Below are 21,995 nucleotides of genomic sequence, written 5' to 3'. Positions count from 1 at the left end.
CCAACCCTTAAATCTTTCTTCCTCCCAAACAAAGTATCTTACAAGTAGCCCAAAGAGGACAAGGAGCATGGTTGAGAGGGTTTGTGGTCCACTTGGGGGTAATTTCTAATGAGTAGATCCTTAGTGAGTACATTTTTGCATACGAGGAAGGCAGAGATGCTCCTGGGCCCATCCAGGTGAGAAAACTGAGGTCCAGAGAGGTTAGGTCATTTGTACAAAGGCTGACCAGTAAGTGGTGGTGCTGGGATTTAAACTGTCATCGATTTCACTTCAAGAGCCCATTATTCTCTGTGCTGAATTAAAGCTTCACTGGATGGGGACAGGAAAAGGGAGAGAGATGGGTCTTCTAGGTGCGGAGAACAGCTTGAGCCAGCATAAGAATAGGAACATAGAAGGCAGGTAAGGGAGTTCATAGGAGATGCTGCCGGGCTGGGGAGGGGTCAGGAAGGAAGAGTCAGCTAGCCTGGGTTCTAGTCTTTGCCTTGCTTCACTGTAACTGTGGGAGCTTGGAGCAGTGTCCCAGCCTCTCTGAGCTCTAGTTTACCTAAGGACAAAGTGGGACTTACCTTTTCCAGAGGTAGAAATGGGAAATGGGAGTGAGCATTTGGCACATCACAAAGTGCCCCCAGTGGAGCAGTTTTGCCTCTATTTCCATGCAGGGAATGCCAGCTGCCACCCAGCCCTCAGGCATTCTGCGCTCTAGGACTCAGGAGGGTCGGGTAAGCTTCTGGGGGTCCTGCGACAGCCTTCATGTCTTGCTCTGCTCCCACAGGGTGGGAGAATGTCTATGGCTTTGACATGACCTGCATCCGGGACGTGGCCATGAAGGAGCCTCTAGTGGACATCGTGGATCCAAAGCAAGTGGTGACCAATGCCTGTTTAATAAAGGTCTGGACACTCATCCGGGGCGGAGCTGGGTGTGCTGGGAGCCCCACTGTGCCACCCTGGAGTCCAGACAGCACCGGCTCCTGCACAGCCCCACCTGGTGAGGCAAGGCCTCCTTGGCCAGAGCCTGCGGTGCTCCGTAAGCACAAATCAAAAGCTGACAGTCTGCCTGGACACAGCCACTGAGAGAGTGGGTCCATGGTGGCACGGATGAGGGAGGGGCCCAGCACAGGGGTCCTGGTGGTGTGTGGAAGGGTGGGGGTGCAGAGAGGGGAAGGGCATCGGAGGAGAGCGTGCTCAGGTTTGGGGCTGTTGGTCCATTCAGAGGTAGACATCTCTCTTAGGAAAGAATCCGGGCCCTCAATATGCTGTGTCATCATCATCATGCTCCGGCCTCCAAGCACACCTCTGCCCTGGTAGCCTGCCAGATAGAGCTTCCAGCTGCCCCTTCCTAAGCATCCGTGTTTGTACCTGCTCTAAACCAAGCTTGTCCAACTCGCGTCCTCTGGGCCACATGCGGTCCAGGATGACTTTGAATGCAACCCAACACAAATTCGTAAACCTAAAATATTATGAGACTTTTTTGTAATTTTTTTTAGCTCATTAGCTATCGTTAGTGTAGTTTATGTGTGGCCCAAGACAATTCTCTTTCTTCCAATGTGATCCAGGGTAGCCAAAAGATTAGACACTGCTGCTCTAAACACCTTTTCCCAAGGTTTCCTTATGAAGTGCAGATGAAGAACAATGGTCAGCATCTTTTCCACACCAATCCCTAGTACATTCTTATTATTAAAAATTCAAACATGTCCACTTAGACAGAGTAAAGGTGAAAGGTGCCCCCTGCCTCCCTCCAGCCCCATCCTCCTCCAGAGGTAACCACTGTTCACAGGCTGGGCTGCCTCTTCTACTCCTTTTTGTATGCATTTGCATTATATATGCTAGTATATTATGTTGAACAATATAAAACTATTGATATTTGACTGTTTCTCAAAATAAAAAGAGACATCAGTTTCACATGGTGCAAGCCAATTTTTTTTTTTTTTTGAGACAGGATCTCACTTTATCACCCAGACTGGAGTGCAGTGGTACAATCACAGCTCACTGCAGCCTCGACTGAATGAACAGTTTCGTGTAGCTCAAGCTATTTGCTGTTGTTGTTTTTGTTGTTGTATTGAGACAGGGTCTCTCTCTGTCACCCAGGTTGAAGTGCAGTGGTGTGATCATGGCTCACTGCAGCCTGAGGCTCGGGTGATCCTCCTACCTTAGCCTCCTGAGTAGCTGGAACTACAGCTGCGTGCCACCAGGCATGGCTAACTTTTTTTTTTTTTTCTCGGTAGTGATGGGGTTTGGCCCAGCTGGTCTCAAACTCCTGGGCTTAAGTGATCCACCCACTTGGCTTCCCAAGGGCTTGGATGACAGGCACGTGCCACCACACCTGGCCCAGGCTAATTTTAAATTTAAAAATCAGCCCACTTGACTCTCATCTTGCTAATATGCTGGCCTACTATGCTCCTGCATGCATCACTCTTTTTCTGAAAGTATCAGGGCAGGCGACTGGAATATTTATAGCAGGATGAAGGGAGAGGAGTTCAGGGCTACCGGGAATCAGGGGAAGTTTTGGAAAGACCGATACAACTGCTGCTCTGCCCACATGAGAACTGTCCTTTGTCCCGGGACACAAGCCTTGCTAGGAAGAACTGCACCCGTTGGGATGGAGTATCACTGTGGCCTTTAGAAGGGACCTCACAGGGCAAATAAAACTAGAATGGACCTCATCAGATCCATCAGATGCCCCTCTCTTCAGTAACATCCTGCCTGAGAGGTGTGGCTTTGAATCTAAGCCTCAGACTCTCCATTCACAGGGGCCTCACTACTTCATTCAGCCTTTTCTGGGTCCAGGTAGGATTCATTGGACCCAGAACAAATGTGTCCTTCTGTTTCTTCCTACCAATTCCTCTGTCCTCTGTCCCTCAAGGCTCTTCCTCCTCCTTGGCATCCCAAACAAGAACAAGGAAAGTATGCCCCCAGCAAGAAGCTCAACCATAGTGCAAGGCACTTCTGTAAATGTAGAATAGGCAGATGTCTACTGGTGCAACTGAATTGCCAAAATGACATGTGGCAGTGATATGTACCATTAGGCCTCTGCATGTAATGGCCTCAGCTTGGGGATAAAATTCTTTCCATGTTCTTAGACCCCAGATCGCTTTCTGACCCTGACCCAGCCCCTACTTGGATGTGTGGCCACTGCTCTTCTGTTTGCACTGCTGGATACATCAGCAACTGGCTCTCTCCACTCCCCAGGCAAAAATGAGCAGGGGCCGTTCACCTGGTTAGACCTGAGCATATCCAGAGACAACGCAGCCAAGGAGCGGCTGGAGGGGCGTGTGTTTTGCACACTCCTTATGAAAACTCCCGGGGCTCTGAGGGTTGTGTCTCAGGACTCACGATCTGTGATGGTTTCCTGCCCCATGCTGGCCCCTTTCTTCCTCCATCTTCCTGAGAAGGATGACGATTGTCTGTTTGCTTCTGCTTCCAGGAGAGCCCTTCCACCAGCTCTTTCCTGCTAATGTGCTAAGCAACGTCTTGCAGAGCCTGTTGGGAAAACACTTGCCCTTCTTCACACACTTAATTGCTATTTTCATTGCTATTAACATCGCAGAGTATGACACTTTATTATAATTAAGACTCTATTTTGACCAGACTTCTGCTCAGAGACATCCATTTGTTACATTATTTAGTGGTGGGGATCTCAGCGGCCAGGGGCACTTCTGAGTAATTTGTGCTGGCGGAGCCCTCTGCTTCAAGCGGGTCACCTGAGGCCAAGTCAGTGGGTCTCCCTGAGGTCTCAGAGCTGCTGTTTCTGCTGCAGAAAAGAGGAAGCCTCCTAGCCAAGGGGGCTGGGCTCTGGGGAGTCAGGGTAACTGAGGCTGATCTGTAGACTTGGCTGATCTGTAAACTTTGGTTGGGGGTTGGGAGACCTGAGCCCGGAGGACTTTGTGTCTTTGAAGCCTAGCTACAGCTGATCCCATCCTCACAGATGGCCTGGACCCCCACTCCAAAAGACCACCTGCCTCTATTGTTGCCATTATAATATGTGGCTTCAATACTTTTGGTCTTGAAGTCTTTTGTTCCATCAGAGGCCTCTGTTAAGATGCAAATGTCTGAGAGATCTATTGAACACTGTCAGCCACAAGAGTTGATGGCTGACATTCGGTTGATGGACATCTGAGAGCAAGATCCTTTAGAGGTTTAGAGGTGGAATTCCTGCTAGATGGGGTGAGGGGTGTGTGTGTGCATGCGTGCGCACATGCATGGTGAAAGTAGTGAAGAAGCAAGGGGAGTGATAGGAGAAAGTAACCACATCTACAATAAGTCATAGGGAGTCATTGAAGGTTATAGGTCCGGAGAGTGACACAGTCTGGATGAACCTTAGTTATGAAAGAGGGGCCTGGGCAAAGAAGTAAGTCTTCAAGCAGGGAGACCTGTTCTGAGAAGATGATTGATGAGTCAACACACATTGCTGTGGATGAGGTGCTGCTGTGCACTGAGGATACACAGGCCAATGAGGTGTAGCTTCTGCCACTGAAGGGCTCCAGTGTACTGGCCGGGGCAAAGGTAAAAGGTGGTGAGGAACTGGAGGACCTGATGCGGTCAATGTAACACTCAGTTTTGCAAGTGGCAGGACCCACCCAGAGGAGAAAGGCCAGGGTGATGAAGGGGTCAGACATCATAACGTATGAGGAATGAATAGAAAGCCAGAGATAGCTTATATTGGAGAAGAAAAGGTTTAAGGGACCTGTGTGAGTTGGAACAGACATTTGGCTTCTGCGAGTGGAAGTTACAGAGGGACGAGTGTGGACTTTCTTAATTAGTTTTGAAGAAGGATCTAAAGAATGGAGATGCCAGGACATGGACTGAGCTTCCTGGCAGATAGTGAATTCTCCATCCCTAGAGGTGTTCAGCAAGCACTAGATGGGTGATCAGCAAGCACTAGATGGGTGTTCAGCAAGCACTAGATGGGTGATCAGCAAGCACTAGATGGGTGTTGAGCGAGCACTAGATGGGTGTCAGCAAGCACTAGAAAGGTGATCAGCAAGCACTGGATGGGTGATCAGCAAGCACTAGATGGGTGTTCAGCAAGCACTAGATGGGTGATCAGCAAGCACTAGATGGGTGATCAGCAAGCACTAGATGGATGTTCAGCAAGCACTAGAAGGGTGATCAGCAAGCACTACATGGCCACTAGAGAGGAGGATCTTGCCTGGATAAAAGGCCTCAGCTTAAGAAGATGGTCTTTATAATCCCATCAAATTCTGTGTGCTTGACCGGGGCTCATCATTCAATTAGTTCTTGTTCCCCATCTTTGGGCTCTAGAAACACAGTGTAACTGGCATTTGAATGTGACCTTACCAAGGGCCTCCCACATTCCCCTAAACTTGCAACCTCACCTTCTTCCCAATCAACAGTCAGAGAGCTTCCGCTTCCGCAGAGGATGTCATGGCCGCACAGCACAGATCGCAGCGGGACTCTGATCTGATTGGTTCCCTCGACCACTTTTTCTTCCCTTTGTCAGGACTTCTCTTTGAAGGGCCCAAGATACTTTGCATCTGTTTTTCCTTTATTTATCCTAGAAATACATTGAGACAAAAGCCATTTCTACAGTGTCACTTCATTGCTTTGCTGATCTTGTTTTCCTACCCTCCGGCCCCTCTCCTAATTCCTCCTAACAGTTCCGTCTTCTGGGCCTCAGGAGGTCCCTGTGGAACCATCCAGGCACACAGATGGCCTTCTGGTTCTTACAGTTTTCAGGACAGAGGTCCTTGCCATGCAAACTTGACCAATGGGAAGTTCTTCCCTGGGCCTCACTAGAATCTGTCAGGATGCCTCTTGGGCTCTGGTAGGTTTGCCCTGCTTCCCGGGGCCAGCAAGCAGCAGGCCAGGATTCTTCACATAGAAAAGAACAGCACAGTGCAGACCTCTTTCAATGCCAGCTGCTCCCCATGCAAGATTGATTTGCAGCCACTTTCCAGTTGAAATTGTTAGCGTTATTAGTTCTTCATGTTCCGCATTCCCCAGCCAGAACTGAAAATCCTCACTTCTTATTTTCCCCTTTTATTTATTTTTGAAAACAGTCCAGCCTTGTTATAAATGGGCAGCAGAACTTTCCTAAGCTCAGTCTGTGACTTTGTGGGCTCGGATCCTTACTCCTAATGTCATCCTTGATGCCTCCTATTGCTGGGAACCTGAGTATCAAAAAATTGGGGAAGGCGTGGTCTGGTCCATCCACATCACTGGAGGACCTGATGAAACACAGATTGCTATTTTGATGCAGCAGGCCGGCTCCCCTCAGAATATGCCCCCAGGTACTGTTGATGCTGATCTTTCAGGGACCACATTTTAAGAGCGATGGATGAAGCAATGCCTGGGTGGACCACTCAAGGCTGCTGTGACAGGTGTAGGGACGCATTATCTGATTAACCCTCCTGTTCTCTCCCTTCCTCGTCATCCCCCTACAGCCCCAAATCCCAGAAGATTTACCTTTGGAATTCTGCTCCCCTCAGGTTTTGATTCCAATCCATTTGCACCATTGCTTGAGCATACCCCACCCTTGAAAGGATGGAGGAGGTGATTGGAGGGTGTTGGGGAGCCTGGGAAATCACCTCAAGAGTAATAATAAATCTCCCTTAGAGAGCCGGCAGACCACAGTCTCTCGTAGAACAAGGCTGCTGACCGGGACCCAGACCTGGTGGAGGCAATAAGTTCCCGGCATTCTCTCTTCTCTGGGCTGCAGGAGGTGGACATTTACACAGTGAAGACGGAAGAGCTGTCGTTCACATCTGCATTCTGCCTGCAGATACAGCGCAACGACTACGTCCACGCCCTGGTCACCTATTTTAATATTGAATTTACCAAGTGCCACAAGAAAATGGGGTTTTCCACAGGTGAGCTGTTTACTGCTTCCTAGAGCCTCCTCCCTCTCCCATGCTCTTCCAAGTCTTTGTGGGGTGACCAGGGCTGGCCTTGACTTGGACCGAGTGTTAGCTGGACGACACTCATCAGCCCTCCCCAGCCAGGGAGGAACCGTGCATCCCTACGTGTATGCTGTCCAAGGGGAAGGTAAATAATGCTGTGGTTGTTACAGCCCAAGTTGAGAGTGTGTTGGATGAGGGCGAGGCAGGAGGTAGGGCTCATGGAGAGGTCCCAAGACCCTTCAAATGCATATTTGTTCAGTAGCATTTTCTGAGCACATTCTGTGTCGGGGGGCAGGGGGATTATGGATGGAGTTGAATAAGCCTTGTCTGCACTGCCATGCCTCTGTGCAGGACACAGCCTGTCTCACAGCAGCCTGCACACTGGTCTCCTTCCCTTCTGCCTTACTTTCACACCAACCTATCCTTCATTAAATCCCTGATGGTGTTCCCCCAAGATCACTCCACTCCCAAATCCCAGGCCCGCTTCCGAGGTGCCTCACTGTCTGCAGTAGATTAACCTGGCAAATGAGGATCCCATGGCCTAGGCCTGGCCCACTCTCCAGGCTCATTCCTCACCACCCGTCCTTGGCCGAGCTGGGTCCCATCGCTGCTACCCTACGGATGGCCCAGCTACACCGAGCTCCTTGCTGACTTCTAAACTCAGTGAGGCCTCTTCATTCTCTGGGCTGTGGCTTCTGCACACACCAGCCCTTGCCCATTCAGGTATGCCCTGGAGGCGGGAGGGGCCTTTGTCAGAGGCTCTCATCATCCTCTCTCCTCCTGCGTCAGTCTGCGAGGGTGGTCGTAACAAAGTACCCTGGCTTGGGGGCTAAACCACACATGCATTTCTAGAGGCTGGAAGTCCAAGGGCAAGGTGTCGGCAGGGTGGCTTTCTGGCGAGGAGCTCCTCTTGCCTTGTAGATGGCCACCTTGTCGCTATGTCCTCACATGGTCTTTCCTCTGTGCTCATGAGCCCTTGATGGCCCTATGCGTGTCCTAATTGTCTCTTCTAAGGACACCAGTCAGATTGGATGAAATTAATCACCTCTTTTAAAGCCCTTTCTCCAGATACAGTCACATTCTCAGGTATTGGGAATTAGGATTTCAACATGAATTTGATGGGGGGAGGGTCGCACAATTCAGGTGGTAATACCGCCCCTGCCCCATCTCTTCACCTGGTTTCCTGTCTCAGCTCAGGGGTTACCTGATCCCTGCCTTCCCTTTGGGTTAAGGTTCAGTGTCCTCAGGGCTCCCTAACATCTCATGCATGTGCCTGTCATGGTGACATTTCAAGTGATACACATGCACAATAGCAGGAAGAAACCAGGACAAAGGGGTATAAAGTCAAACAAAACATTCGCACCCACGACCCATTCCCCCACCCCCTACTCTTCAGAGGCAAATACTGTTATTAATGACTTCTCTTGTATCATTCTCCCAAGTTTCAGTGGGTACACAAGCACATACATATCCACAGACACCTCTGTTTTTGGTTTTTTATTTTGAAATAATTACAGACTCACAGGAAGTTGTAAAAATAGTACACAGAGTTGTGTGAGCCCTTTTACCTGCTGCCCCATTGGAGGGGTCTTATGTAAGCATAGTACAATGTGAAAACTGCACCTTTTTTAAAACACTTAGGTTGATCCTACCCTCCACACTGCCCTCAGCTACCTTTTCTTTATTTAACAAGCTTATCTTGGTGATACCCTCATAGCCTCACAGGGATATCTAGTTTCTTTTTTTAAACAACCACACAGGCCATGCCATTATTTATTCAGCATTCTCACTCTGTCTTGCAACCGTCAGTCTCCTGCATGAGTAGGGAATTACATCTCAGTGATCTCTGCATTCCTGGCTTCTAAAGCACAGTTCTAAACAAATCGCTGTTGAAGAAGCGTATGATGATATGACCCCTGCCCTTGGGAATGTGTTCCTATTGAGTCTTCTTGGGAATTGGGAGCATGGCATCAGGGGGTGAGTAGGTGAGTAATTGTGTGTCTAGTAGGGGGAGTGGGGAGGTGAGTTCTACCAGAAGTCGAGGACATGATTCTTTGCTTCCAGAAGCCATGATGACAATGATGCTTTTATTTTTTTTCTCAGAGACAAGGTCTCACTCTGTCTCCCAGGCTGGAGTGCAGTGGCACAATCATAGCTCGCTGCAGCCTTGACCTCCTGGGCTCAAGCAATCCTCCTGCCTCAACCACCCATGTAGCTGGGACTACAGGCACATGCCACAAGGCCTGGCTAATTTTTAACGTTTTGTAGAGGTGGGGTGTTGCTTCATTGCCCAGGCTGGTCTCAATGATTCTCTTTTACCTATGGAAAGAGAGGGCATGAAACTAATCTCTTCACAGAAAGGCTTCTCCCAGACCCAGTGCCTCCTGAGTACTGAGAGGGAGTCTTCTGATCTCTGTCAGTCAGGCAGTGATGGTGCTTTCCTGCCCTGGGTGATTGTCAGCTGCTGCCCTCCTCACAGGGCCAGTAGGAGCCAGTGGGCAGGAGCAGCCAGGAGGGGGAAGGCAGGTTTTACTTTGATCTTGAAGGATTGGGAAGACTGTGCCTAGCAATAGTGAGAGTGGGGGTAGTGAAGGAGCTGGGGAGGAGCCTTTTTGGGGACAATGGCTGTGATTGGAAGCTACAGATGAAGTCACAGGAGCTGGCTCTGCCTATTCCATCCCCAGGATGATTAATCCAGGGCCTGCCCTGCTGTAGGTGATGAGAAAGTCAGTGGACAAGGATACTCTGGAAAAATAATCTAAGTTTCCAAAGCCCAGGCTCCATCCCTGCAGCTCTCAGCCAGGGTTTTATTTTCCTTGAGATGATCTATTAATATTTCTAGTCCCCAAGGTCAAGCAGACAGCCTTCTGGACCCTGTCTAGAGATGGCTCCCTGGCTCTGTGGTGGCAGGGATGACATTCTTCATGGCCCCATGTGGAGGAGCCTGGGTTAAGCTCATGTCCACAGTCAAGACATCAGCTCTGGGCTGCCTGAAAGATGGTGAGGATTTGCCTTGAGTGCTGAAGGCTCTAACCCAGTGGCTTTCCTCCCTAGTCTTTGGTCACACCCCCACCACAGTCCCACGTGGTTCAAAGATCATGGGTCTAAACCCAGCTGTGAGCCTGCTCCTCTGTCTTTTTGCAATTATAGTGTTATACCTCCTCCCTTTTGCACAGAATTTCACAAACCTATGTTCTGAAAGACATTTGGAGGTCCCACAGTCTCCAGTTTGCCATGCAAAACTTCTTTAAAGAAGTGGTTTTCAAAGTGTAGTCCCTGGACGGGTAACATCAGTATCACCTGGGAAATTGTTAGAATTGCAAATTATTGGGCCTCACCTTGGACCTACTGAATCAGAAACTCTGGGGGTGGAGACCAGCAGTCTGTGTCTTTACAAGACCTTTAATTGATTGCAATGCATGCTCCATCTTGAGGACTACTGCCTCTGTGCAAGACTGCCCTGAACCAGAAGGCTGAGAATTTGACCAATGTTGACTTTCTTCTGGAAAGGCTATTTCATCTCCTCACTCAGGCATACCCTCAGGCCTCACAAAGACTCTGCTTTCTGGCTGACTTAAATCTCTTTTCTTGGCACATGCCCATATGGCTAGCACTCGGGGTGGGGGAATCATTTATTGAGTTACTTTCTCAGCCACCTTCGTTTGTCAGCATGGGGCTCTGTTTCTAGTAGGTAGCAAACTTCATTCCCAGTTCATGTGGGTTAGCAGTGGGGTATACTCAGACCGTCTGTACTCTTGACAACTGACAGAGTAACCCTTTCTGTTTTTATGGATCTCAGATCCACAGACTCAGATTAATCCTAATTCTTGGCTCATTACATATGTCATTATTGGGCCATGTATGGTTCACTTTTTGCTAACTTATATATTAATATATGTTAACATAATGAATATCCATGAACTCACCATGTAACTCAGTAACTAGAATATAAATTAATTTCTATTAATTAGAGTGTAAATAGTAACTAGAATAAAATAATAAATCTAATAAAATAAATCAATAAATACTAGTAAATAAATTTATTAGTATTACTATTAGAAGGTACTACATTAATGTTAGAAATAAATATAAATTGTTCATTTAAATATAAACTAGAAAGACAATGGTAATAACTGTAATATGATTATAATTAAGGGTAAATAAATGAATGCATATTTGCATTAATTTGCTTGCACTTATTAATTCGAGCCATGCCCTGACTCAATGACTGAAATGCTACCAACATCTCTGCATCTTCCTGGATACCCTACCCCATCCCACCTCCCGTATCACCTCTAGATGAACATTACCCTGAATTTTGTGATCCTTATCCCCTTGCTATTTCTGAAAAGTTTTATCACATGGGTGCGTGTGCCTAAACAAGGTATCGTTTGGTCTCAGCTGTTTTTGGACTTGATGCAAAGTGTAGCCTGCTGTGTGTGGTCCCTCCTTATCAACCCCCAACTGAGTTTTCTGTCTCAGCCCAGTGGTAGCCCCGCTCTGCGGGCCACTTAGAAGGACATCCCGTACCGCACAGCCTGAAAAATGATCCCTTCTAATGGCTCTGAAGTCCCTGCAGCTCCAGGCAGAAGCTGTTGTAAATAGGCACAGACACCCAGGGTTCCAGGCTGTGGCAGCCAGTGGGCATGGCAGCCCCTCCTCAACACATCCTCAGTAGGGTGGGGGTAGAAGTGGGAACTGGGGCCCCTGGGGCTACTGTGTAATCCAGGAAAGCCAGGTAGTGGGTGGAAGGGCAGGAGCCCCAGAAGAAGTTTTTCCAGATAGGGGTGGGGCAGGGGAAGGGAAAGCCTTGCTCCCTGACAAGGAGAACTCTAGATGTTGTCCATAACCTTTTGTTGAGCACTCGCCCTTGTGCACGGTGACATTCTGGATATTTTCTAAGACATTCTCTACCATTAGAGAGGTGGCATACCTTTGCAGTCCAGGGCCATAGTTGATAGACAAATAAAATCATATACACTGTAATGACCAAAGAATTGCCTGATACAATCGCCTAGTAAGTCCCTAACATGGGGAAAGCTAGTAATTATTATGCCAGGGAAACAGATGCAAACTGGATCTGTCCCAGACAGAACAGGAGGCTTGGTCACCGTTAGTATATGATGCTTTCCCCTCCTCATCTCATTTCATCCTCATAATACATCAGGAGACAAATATCGTGATCCATATTCTGCAGATGTAGAAAAGGAGCCCCTGGTCAGTGGCAAAGCGGAGACAGGACACTGGGCCTATCGTCACCTAATTAAACGTCTTTCCCACTCTACCTTGCCAAAAGAGGTCAGGAGATGCACAGCGATTCAGCCATGGCTGTGTGTCTACGTTGCCTGCCCCTCCACAGCCCCTAGAATTACTGACTTCAAATCTCTTGGAATAGAATCAAAACACTGACTTTTACTAAGTTTCTCCCGGGCACTTTGATGGACAAGTAGGATTGGGAAAATTGGTTTAGACAATTAGTCCATGGCTAGTGGCCCCATCATGGAAATGAAATGTTTATGGATGTTCTTAACCCTTTGATATTGACATCAAGGAAAAAAATCATCTTCCTCCAACTCAAAACTGGTATGTTTTGGGGACTACCATCAGAGGCAGACCGATGGCTGGCAAATCTGGGCCAGGAAGTCTCTGGGGGTCTCATAAGGCGTCGGATTAGGTGACAGAAGGAGGCTGCTTGAATTCCCTTGCCTGAAGGTCTTTAGGAACAGGAGAGAGACCTGTCTGAGCTGGTGTAGGTGGAAGTGGGGGCGAGAGTGCTGTCAGTCATACACTGACAGTCTCCACACAAAACCAGGCACTATCTTTTGACTATTTAGAGGTAGTTGGCAGAGAAGGTTATTGGGAGCAGGTGGACTTTGCCTGCAGACAGCAGTGTGCCCTGGAGGCCAGAAGGCTGAATGTGTTCGGGAACCCAGGCAGGGTCTGAAAGGCGCAGATTCAACGTTCGTGATCCTCTTTTCCTTCCAAATGTGCAGGCTGTGCTTGCTCCCCATGACCTCGAATTTGCATCAATTTCCCAAACGCACTCATGGAGGGCTACTTGAATCTCTCTCCAAACCACTGACATTTGATCAAGCCAGTTCATTGCAAAGGACAGAGAAGGACAGACTCTTCGGTACCATTAAAATAGACCTTGGGGTTTTGAAAGATCTTAGAGGTCACCTGGTCTGAGTCAGTGCATGATAAAGCCCCAGTTGGTGCTGTGTGAACACCTGCCAGGGTGGACCTCAGGTGGCTCATATGATTGTGGGACGGCTCTAATTCTTCTTGGTTAATTAAATATCTGCCTTCTAATTATTCCTAGCTCTGCCTTTGTTCTGCCCCCAAAGCCATAAGGCCACATGTAAGTCTTTCCATGTGACAGTTTTGAAGTGTTTTGAAGACCCTTATTTTATCCCCAAGTCTTCTCATTTTTATCATTGGTTCAAAAAAAAGAGGAAATCCTGGTAGAGAAATGCAACAGCCCAAACCAAAAGGAACTTCCTATAATAAAATTGGTTCATCTACAATCTGTAGATTCCAAAGGCCCCCAGTGTAATTAGACATGTACGAGTACGTTGAAGCATCACAGACGCTTGCTCTTCGGGTTCTTATCATTGTTCATCCAGCAAGCACAGAGGCAGGCACTAAGGAAGCAAGGCTTGCCCGGTCCCTGCCCTCATGGAGCTTGCAGTCCATGGAGGATGCAGACAAGTGGGGGTGGAGGGAAGGCATTTACCTTGTGTGACAGACACTGCAATAACAGAAGCTCAGGGAGCCATGGGAGCCCTCAATCCAGGTTTCGCGGGTCAGGCAAGGCTTCTCAGAGGAAGGATGAGGAAGAGAGAGGCTGGAGAGGAGGGAGGGGGAGAGTTTCAGAGACCGTTGCTGGCAAGGATGATGGCCTATGAGGCAGGACCCGTCACATTTAGCTGGAGAATGTGTCCTGTGCTGAGAGGGAAGGGAAGAGACTCAGTGGGAGATACAGGGGAGGTGCAGGTATCACTGTGGCTTTGAGTCATGCAGGATGAGTGAGCTGTGGGCCAGCGTTAGGGCTGTGCTCATTTCTTTCTGATACAGTTAGGAAGACACACCTGAAACCCTACAGCAGGCCTGAGCCAAGGTGCTAGGTATAGTTTCCCCTGCACAGAGAAGCAGGCAATGAAAGCGTCTTTTTTTTTTTTTTAAGACAGGAGTCTCACTCTGACGCCCAGGCTGGAGTGCAGTGGTATAGTCATAGCTCACTGCAACCTTGAACTCTCAGGCTCAATTGATCCTCCTGCCTCAGCCTCCTGAGTAGCTGGGACCACAGATGTGTGCTCCCACACTCGGCTAATTTTCTCATTCTCTTGCCAAGGCTGGTCTTGAACTTCTGGGCTCAAGCAGTCCTCCTGCCTCAGCTTCCTGAGTAGCTGGGATTACAGCTGTGAGCCACTACGTGTGCCCAGCAGGGAAAGCTGTTTGTAAGATTGAGGAGCAGGTACCTGCCTTATCAGTGGATCTGGGGAAACTGGCTTAGCTGTGGTGTTTGCGTGAATGATGTGATTCAAGGGGAGATAGGAGGGCCTACTCTACAAATCTCTTCCCCACACTGTCTGAAGATCTTCCCTCTGTTGAACTAATTAAAAACAGCAGCATTTTCAGATGCATTTACATCGATGCGTTTAGTTGGTGACAAGGCATTCATCATCCATCCCTCGGTGTGAACTTGTAGTATCAGGTTGTCTCTCTGCTGATCCCCAGGTAAGATCAGCCATCAGCACTGAGGGGATGGAGCCGTGATGGGAGGAGAGGCCACTGGGGTTGAGCGGGAGTTCTGGTGGGGGCGCAGAGCCAGGCTGCAAGGACTATGCCCCTGACACAACAAGATGCTGGAGCGGGTGGTTTCCGTGAGTCCCCGGGGAAGCCCAGCAACTTCTATGCAGGGTCCCAGCCTCAGCCCTTTGGAGACATCTTCCCTGACTCTTTCTTCCCACCTCTGCTGTTCTTTTACCCTCAGCCCCTGACGCTCCCTACACCCACTGGAAGCAGACTGTCTTCTACTTGGAAGATTACCTCACTGTCCGGAGGGGGGAGGAAATCTACGGGACCATATCCATGAAGCCAAATGCCAAAAATGTGGTAAGTGCCGAGGCCACCTGTGTCACAGAGGGGGACCAGAGACACAGGGGAGAAGGGACCCACGGAGCCGGCTTGCTAGGACCCAGTTGCCGGGGTTCTTAAGTGTCTCCTGCACAGTCAGAAACTTACTGAGGGAGGCAGTCAGTAGCCACATGTGGACGTGACTAGGCCTAATGGAGGGACTCAGGCTTGACCTCTCAAAACTCAGAAAGTAGAGGTTTTCCCTGGGTCCGATTCTGGACTGTCTCAGCTTTGAAGACAGCTTCCAGCTCTTTCCGTGAGAGGCTTTCGAATCAATGGGTCCTCCTTCATTTAGCATGGGCTGGGCCAGGAGACAAGCTCCTGGTGGCCTGCAGGATATTTGGCGTGCATTTCTTCCGCTGGCTTGGTGGCGGGGAGACCAGCTGGCTCTTTCTGGGCAGCCCCAGATGTGGGCATGTGAGCTAAAAGTGTCTGCAGAATGCACTGAGGGTCACCTCACAGAACACTCAACCACCCCAATCGCTTTACTCCCAGGGTGAACTCAGAGGGAACTTTTAAAATTAAAGCAGGAAGGATTTAGGGAGAAATGGAAGAACTTCCTGTGAGGACAAGGAGGCATCAGAATGGATTCCTGCACGCTCTTCAGGGGAACCCTTTAACCAGAAAGCCTTAAGACGCTGGTGCCACCCATCCCTGTGGTGCCAGGAGCAGGCAGTGCCAGGGAGTGGGGCTGTGGTTTCGTACCCAGATGACTGCCTGACCCTTCGCTCTCTCTTTGCCTTGCAGCGAGACCTCGATTTCACAGTAGACTTGGATTTTAAGGGACAGCTGTGTGAAACATCCGTATCTAATGACTACAAAATGCGTTAGCACACGTGGGAAGCTGCAGAGAGCAACGAGAAAAGGAACTCTCACCTCGATCTGCCGTGCCGTCCCAAAGAATACCGTTTGCAGGACTACACACTTGAAAACCAGAGTTTTCAACTCTGCCTTGAAGATTGGTGAACTCCCCAGGGTTCCTGTGGGCTCCGCCACTGGACAGAAGGCCTCCAGCTCCTCCGCTCTGCCCTGGGAGCCCTTCATGAAGGCTTTGTGTTGCCAGCAAAGAGCGACCTCGCGAGATGTGGCTGGGCCCCGAGGGTGGAAACGTATTCGCGTCTCCCTGTCTCCTCCTTAACTGTGACTCTCCGGGTCTTCTGAGTTTTGCATGCTGCGGGTGTCTAGGACAGATTGCTTCCACTAGAACCTGGAGACATAGCATCTTTGATAGCATAAGCCAGATTATCTGTGTGTGCGGTGGTGTGTGTGTGCGTGCATGTGTGAGTGTGAGCAGCATAGTCCATATTTACCCACAAATACCTGTATATGCATGCATATACAACCAAGTGGGTATACTTAGGTGTTCAGAGGGGCGTGTGCGTGCGTGCGTGCGCGTGTGCCTAGAATATATATTACTCTCAGAGGAGATTCTGTTGCTTTCGAATAGGAATTTGTTTTGTGATTAGTTCGCCCCTTCCCCACCCCTTACCAGATGTTAAGCAGCTATGAAACATTCTCTGTACTAGCTCTGGTCTCCTTTTGACTGGACTGTGGCTCTGAACCCTGAGCATAGTACCACGGACTCCGTGGGCACTCAATAAACACACATGAGAACAAAGTGGTGGGATGGCTGGTTTCCTGGTGCTCTGAAGTAGGAGGGCTGGGAGGAAGCCAGAGGAGAGGCCGTCATGGAGTGGACACTCAAGGGCAGCAGCACTTACATGGGTTCACATTTGCTCCCCAGCAGGGAAGTCAGGGCTGGTCTAAGAGCATCTCTCCCATGAACTCTCAGGGGTCCTGCCTTAGAGGGTGAGAAGAAGGTCACGGAGCTGGGGTGGGGGACAGGAGTGAACCAAGAGTGTGCCAGGACAGAAGGCCATGCATAGCTTGGAGACCTGTCAGGATTGACTCGTTAGCCTTGGTCTGGCCGTGATAACAGTGGAATCTGTGAAGGACAGAAATACGGTGTACTTTTCAGGGTGTGGTGGAGTGGTTTTTTTTTTTTTTTTTTTTTTGAGATGGAGTTTCGCTCTTGTTACCCAGGCTGGAGTGCAATGGAGCGATCTCGGCTCACTGCAACCTCCGCCTCCTGGGTTCAGGCAATTCTCCTGCCTCAGCTTCCCAAGTAGCTGGGATTACAGGCACGCGCCACCATGCCCAGCTAATTTTTTGTATTTTAGTAGAGACAAGGTTTCACCATGTTGACCAGGATGGTCTCGATCTCTTGACCTCGTGATCCACCCGTCTTGGCCTCCCAAAGTGGTGGAGTGTTTTGACTTGGTTTGGTCTTGGGTTTTTCTTTAGCTTCCAAGACCATGATTCTCATCAATGTTACCTCCCTGGGAAGAGACATTCCAGGTGCAGGAAGGAAGAAGGGGCCATTTAGAAATGATGGGTGAAGCTGATGGGACCCAGGAATGGGGAAGATGCAGGGGAGACTGCGGGCCTGGCTTTGCATGGGTGGGGGTGCTGGTGATGGTAGAGCCCCTGGATAATGAAATGATAACTGAATCCAATAGCAATGGCCTCTGCACTTCCATAACCTTCTGAGGTCCATGGACTTGGCAATTCCATGAAGCCTTGGGAGTTACACGCAGAGGCCTTACTCCAGCCATTTGATAGCTGATGTGAGCTGGGCCAAGATCTCAAGTTCCAGTTTAACGTGCCCTCCCCTGCCCTGCACTGATTCTTCCAAGCCTCAGTCCTAGAGGCTAAGACTCTCTTTGTATCTAGAGGCAAACACAGTGAAAATTATCTAATGATTTTTGTGTACATGTATCTGGCAAGAAAAATAGAGAAACAAGAGGAGACAGAAGCAAGTGTGTTAGAGGAGAGAGGAGGTTGAAGGAGGACATGGGAGTGGGGGCTCCCTTAGGGGGCGTTTGAGGAGAGCCCAGGAGTGGTTTCCATTGCGGTGAGAGTCGGGGTCCCCTGGACTCTGCCTAATGAACTGGTCTAGCCTTGGGCACGGAGCCCATCCAACCTGGTGTAGGATCCCACCTGTGGTAAAGCAGCAAAATCCCACATTGCCAGGAGCCCAGTGGAGTAATCAAGATGCTAGCCTTCTGGGAGCTCCAATCATTTGGGGCCTTCAGGCATCCCTGACACCCCAGGACCTGGGGATGCCACTGGGGCAGGAGGCTGGGGGAGGACCAGAGTGAGCAAAGGCTCAGCAACCTTTTGGGCCTCTTTGGTCATCAGAAGAGAAGACGGTCATCCCAGGAGCCTACCCCACACCCATCCCCATCTTTAGCCTTCTGGAGTGGTATAGTCCCTGGGCTGCCCCACCATCACCCCTCCCTGCCCCTGGGCTGCAGAAGGGAAGCCTGCAATGCCTAAGGGATCAATTCCACAGCAGCGTCCTCCCACCTGCTCAGGGGAATGCTCTGGTGGGAATTGTCATTTCCCTCCAATTCAGTGGAAAATAAGCAACCTCTGCTTCGAACAGGCTCTGAATGGAAGTCAGTGCATGAGATGAGGTCTCAGACGACAGACAATAGAGATGGTGTAAAGATGACTTCACTGAAGAAACATGTTTTTTCCTCGACTCTGCCTCTTTTTCCTTTTTGAGACTGTACAAAACTCTTTAGAAACTTTCTGGCCTGTCACTCTTCTCCCGCTCTGGGGAACTTTGCCCTTCCGTTACCAACTCGCTTCTCCCAAAACATGGTGCTCTTTAGTGATTGAATCTGGGCTTGTCTGTACAGAGGCCACTCTGCGCTTGTTCTGAAGTCCACTGAAAGCACGGTTTCTCTCCCCTCCTAAACCATGAACTCCAAGGGCAGGGACGTGCCTGAAGAGAGTGGGGTGCAGGTGGCTGGTAACAGAATGGCAGCTGACCCAGCACTCGCTTGACTCCCATGGAATGTACCCGTGAGCTCCTGACCCCGCACCCAGGACCTGCAGGCTCCAGTCTCTTCTATTTATGTTCCTTGGGAGATGCCAACATGTTTCTTTTGGTTTCATAAAAACCACCCCATGGAGGCCATCTGCCCTAGACAGACACAAGCCTCTGTAAACTCTATGGACAGAAATGAGGCCTTAGCCAAGCCCCCGCTGGACCTATCTCTGAAGGCTTCCTCTCCCCTTGATGTCATACCTGCAATCCCACCCATAGGTTCTAGCTCACTCCAGACCTCAGTAGTGGCATGAAATTAAGCCAGACATCTCGGCCCATCTCTGTACCGTGTTCACCTGGCCTGGAGTCTGTCCATGGTCTAGTGGCAGCTCTGATCACCCGCCATGTGCCCTGCCTTGATCTCCTTGGGCTCACATAGTTTGCAGACTCTGTCTTGTCCTTGCAAGTCCCCCTTCCTACCACACTGAGGGCCCCAGCCCGGTTTTTGGAGCCCTCTTCCTGAAAAAACATTTTCCTGGATCCCTGCTACCTGCCTGGGGTCTTGACTAGCATCTCTTTGGATATGTTGTTTCTGAGTACAGCCCTACCTCGGGACACTGAGATTTCTTTATACCCCTGGGCTGTGGCATATTATATCCAGATCCTTATATTGTTGTCTGGTGACTTCCGACCTAAGTCTGACTTCCTGAGGACAGGTGACCCCCTCAGTACGTGTCTGATCACAGTGGATATGCTGGGCTCCAGCTCCGGAGCCTCCAATGTCCCCGTCCCACTGGAAGCAATTAGTCCATATTCAGCAAAGGCTCAGGCACAACATATTCCAGTATTGGATACTTAATAGGCTCCAGGCACTGAACTAGGTAGCAGCAACATAGCAGAGTCAGCAGGCATCCTGGAACTCAGTGATCATTAGTGTCTAGTTAGGCTGGGCCTGCTCTTGCCAAAATCTGAAGCAATAAGGTCCCTCTGCCATTGCTTATAACCGGCTCCAGCTCTACCCATTTCATCTCGATGGCCAGCCACAGTTCTTAGCCCAGCTCTGCAACATAACCTCCATCAGAAAAGGTGGGGAGCTCTGTTGCTTGTTGGCTTATCTCAGTCACTAAGCCCTAGAAACAGAAAGAGAACATGCTTGAATTTCCTGCTATCTGTGAATTCCATAGTGGGGGTTGGGGGCAGCATGTCATTTTCAAAGAATAACAGTGTTCGAGGAGGCCCAGGGCCCTTTTTAACTGGCAGTAGGTCATTTCTCACAACAGAAGTGCCAAAGGGAGTGTACCAGTCATTAGCTGACATGTAAGGCTAGAGAGCAGCCAGAGCAAATTGGGGCAGAGAAGGCCCCAGCAAGCGGGTCACCAGACCCAGGTCCCTGCTGTCCCCTTTTCCAAAGGCAACCATCAGCCGCCACACAACTCTGCCGCATGATACGCATTTTGTCAACTCCCAGCATTGCTGCTTACTAAAAATATGACCTTGGGCAAGTCACTATGAGACTCAGTATCTTCTTCTGCTGAAAAGGAGGCAACTCGGAATGAAATGAAATAAATATAAAATGTGTTTGGAAAACGTAAACTACAATGAAATTCTAATAACTGCTTCTTCAATTGCCATTCTGCTCTGGATTGCAATTCTGTTCTTGAGAAGCACATTTGGATGACAGAGTGGAGCCCCATGGGTCTGCGAAGGCCCTGAGGTCAGCAGGCACCACAGTCAGAGCCGAGGGCAGCAGCAGCCCAGGCTCCAGGGCTGCAGGGCCTGGTCCAGAGTTTAGGGCAGCACTTCAGGTGACACACTTGCAGAGTTTTCCAACAGCCCTGGGTAGAAGTGGCCTGCTTCAGGGCTCTGGTTCATTGGCTCTTTAAGGGCTTCAAAAGTGGCTTGGGGAGATCTTAAAACCCATCTCCCAGCCCCCTGGCAGGCTGTGGTTCACTGGCACCCATGTATGTCCTTCCATGGCACCAATAGACATATGTCTTTCCATGAGAATCAAAAGATCCTCCGTTGTAGGGAAGCCACAGACCCGCCTGGGGCACTCAGGCAGGGCCTCAGCTTCTGGCTGCCTCTGCATCCATTTCCAATCACAAGAACTTGCTGGTGACCTTGAGACAGCATCTAGCATGCTAAGCCTAGCGCCTGCTTTGCATACCAGGGAGAAGAGCAGAAGATAACCCAAAGTGTTATTTTACTTTGGAATTCGACACATGCTGCTTTTCCTGGGAGAATTATTCCTTTAGTCATATTTAGTTTCAGTTAATAATAGATTGAATTTGTATCCTCGGAGTACCTATCCTCTTTGATGACCGGAGTTAGTGGCTTGGAAGCACATTCTGAGGACCAGAAGGGGAATGGGGTGGGGACTAGGCTGAGAACCTAATCTTGTTGGCAATAACAGCCACATCGATGCTTAAGACTTGTTTGGCTCCATTTATCGGGAAAGTACCAATCAACTCCCCACTGTCAGAAATTGCCATTAATATGTCAGAGGCATGCACCAGTATGGCATCGTGAGTGAGAAGGCACCAGAAGAACAGAACTGTAGGGATCCTTCTCTGTGCTCAGGGAAGGACTGGGCCTCCCAAGAAAATATCTGTGCAGGAAAGAGGAGCAAAACCTAGAGACGTGGAAATAGTGTGCTGCACACACAGCTCTGTGGCCTGGGAATAGCGTGTCACCAGAAACATGGAAGATCTATGTGGAGGCAGGAGGCAGGTCCACTCACTCAGTGCCTGTTACCTGCATGCTGGGCACGGCGTGCAGAGGAAGCTTGAGGTGCTACTTCTTTTTCAGCACAAGGCCCCAGTTCTGGACCCAGTTGGAAACAGGAGGGCTACATGAGTGGCCTCTCCTGACTTTCTCCATTCCATACATTTTTCTCGGGTGCCTCCTGTGTAGCAGACTTCTTGCTAGGCGCCGGGAATACAGCACAGAACAAAAGAGATGCCAGCCTGCTGTCTTGGAATTTACTGGCTGCTGGAGAAGCAGACACTAAACAAGAGGGATAAATATTATGAAAAGGAAGCAGAGGCTGAGGGAGTACGAGACTGTTATTTAGAGCCTGAGAACAAGAGCTTCCCTGAAGATAGGACTTTAAACAGAGCCTTGAAAAACTGGGAGGGGAGAGAAGGGGAGGGGAGGGGAGG

The 21,995-nt window shown here is 49.6% G+C and overlaps 1 protein-coding gene across 1 annotated transcript in view; it reads left to right on the top strand.

Annotated features, from left to right (window-relative positions):
- PRMT8 (protein arginine methyltransferase 8) overlaps positions 1–16,614 on the top strand; it is a 95,967-nt gene extending 79,353 nt beyond the window's left edge. Inside the window, exons 7-10 of the mRNA XM_012455896.2 lie at positions 773–888; positions 6,677–6,827; positions 14,854–14,975; positions 15,744–16,614. Coding sequence (XP_012311319.2) covers positions 773–888; positions 6,677–6,827; positions 14,854–14,975; positions 15,744–15,827 — 473 coding nt within the window. The 3' untranslated portion in view covers positions 15,828–16,614. The remainder of the gene's footprint in view (positions 1–772; positions 889–6,676; positions 6,828–14,853; positions 14,976–15,743) is intronic.
- The last annotated feature ends 5,381 nt before the right edge of the window (positions 16,615–21,995 follow it).

The sequence above is a fragment of the Aotus nancymaae genome, unplaced genomic scaffold, assembly GCF_030222135.1.
Source record: "Aotus nancymaae isolate 86718 unplaced genomic scaffold, 86718_ANA_hifiasm-v0.15.2.pri h1tg000016l, whole genome shotgun sequence".
NCBI classification, from domain to species: Eukaryota; Metazoa; Chordata; class Mammalia; order Primates; family Aotidae; genus Aotus; species Aotus nancymaae.
The sequence above is the reverse complement of the archived record's forward strand: the minus strand, read 5'-3'. Positions and strand labels throughout refer to the sequence as shown.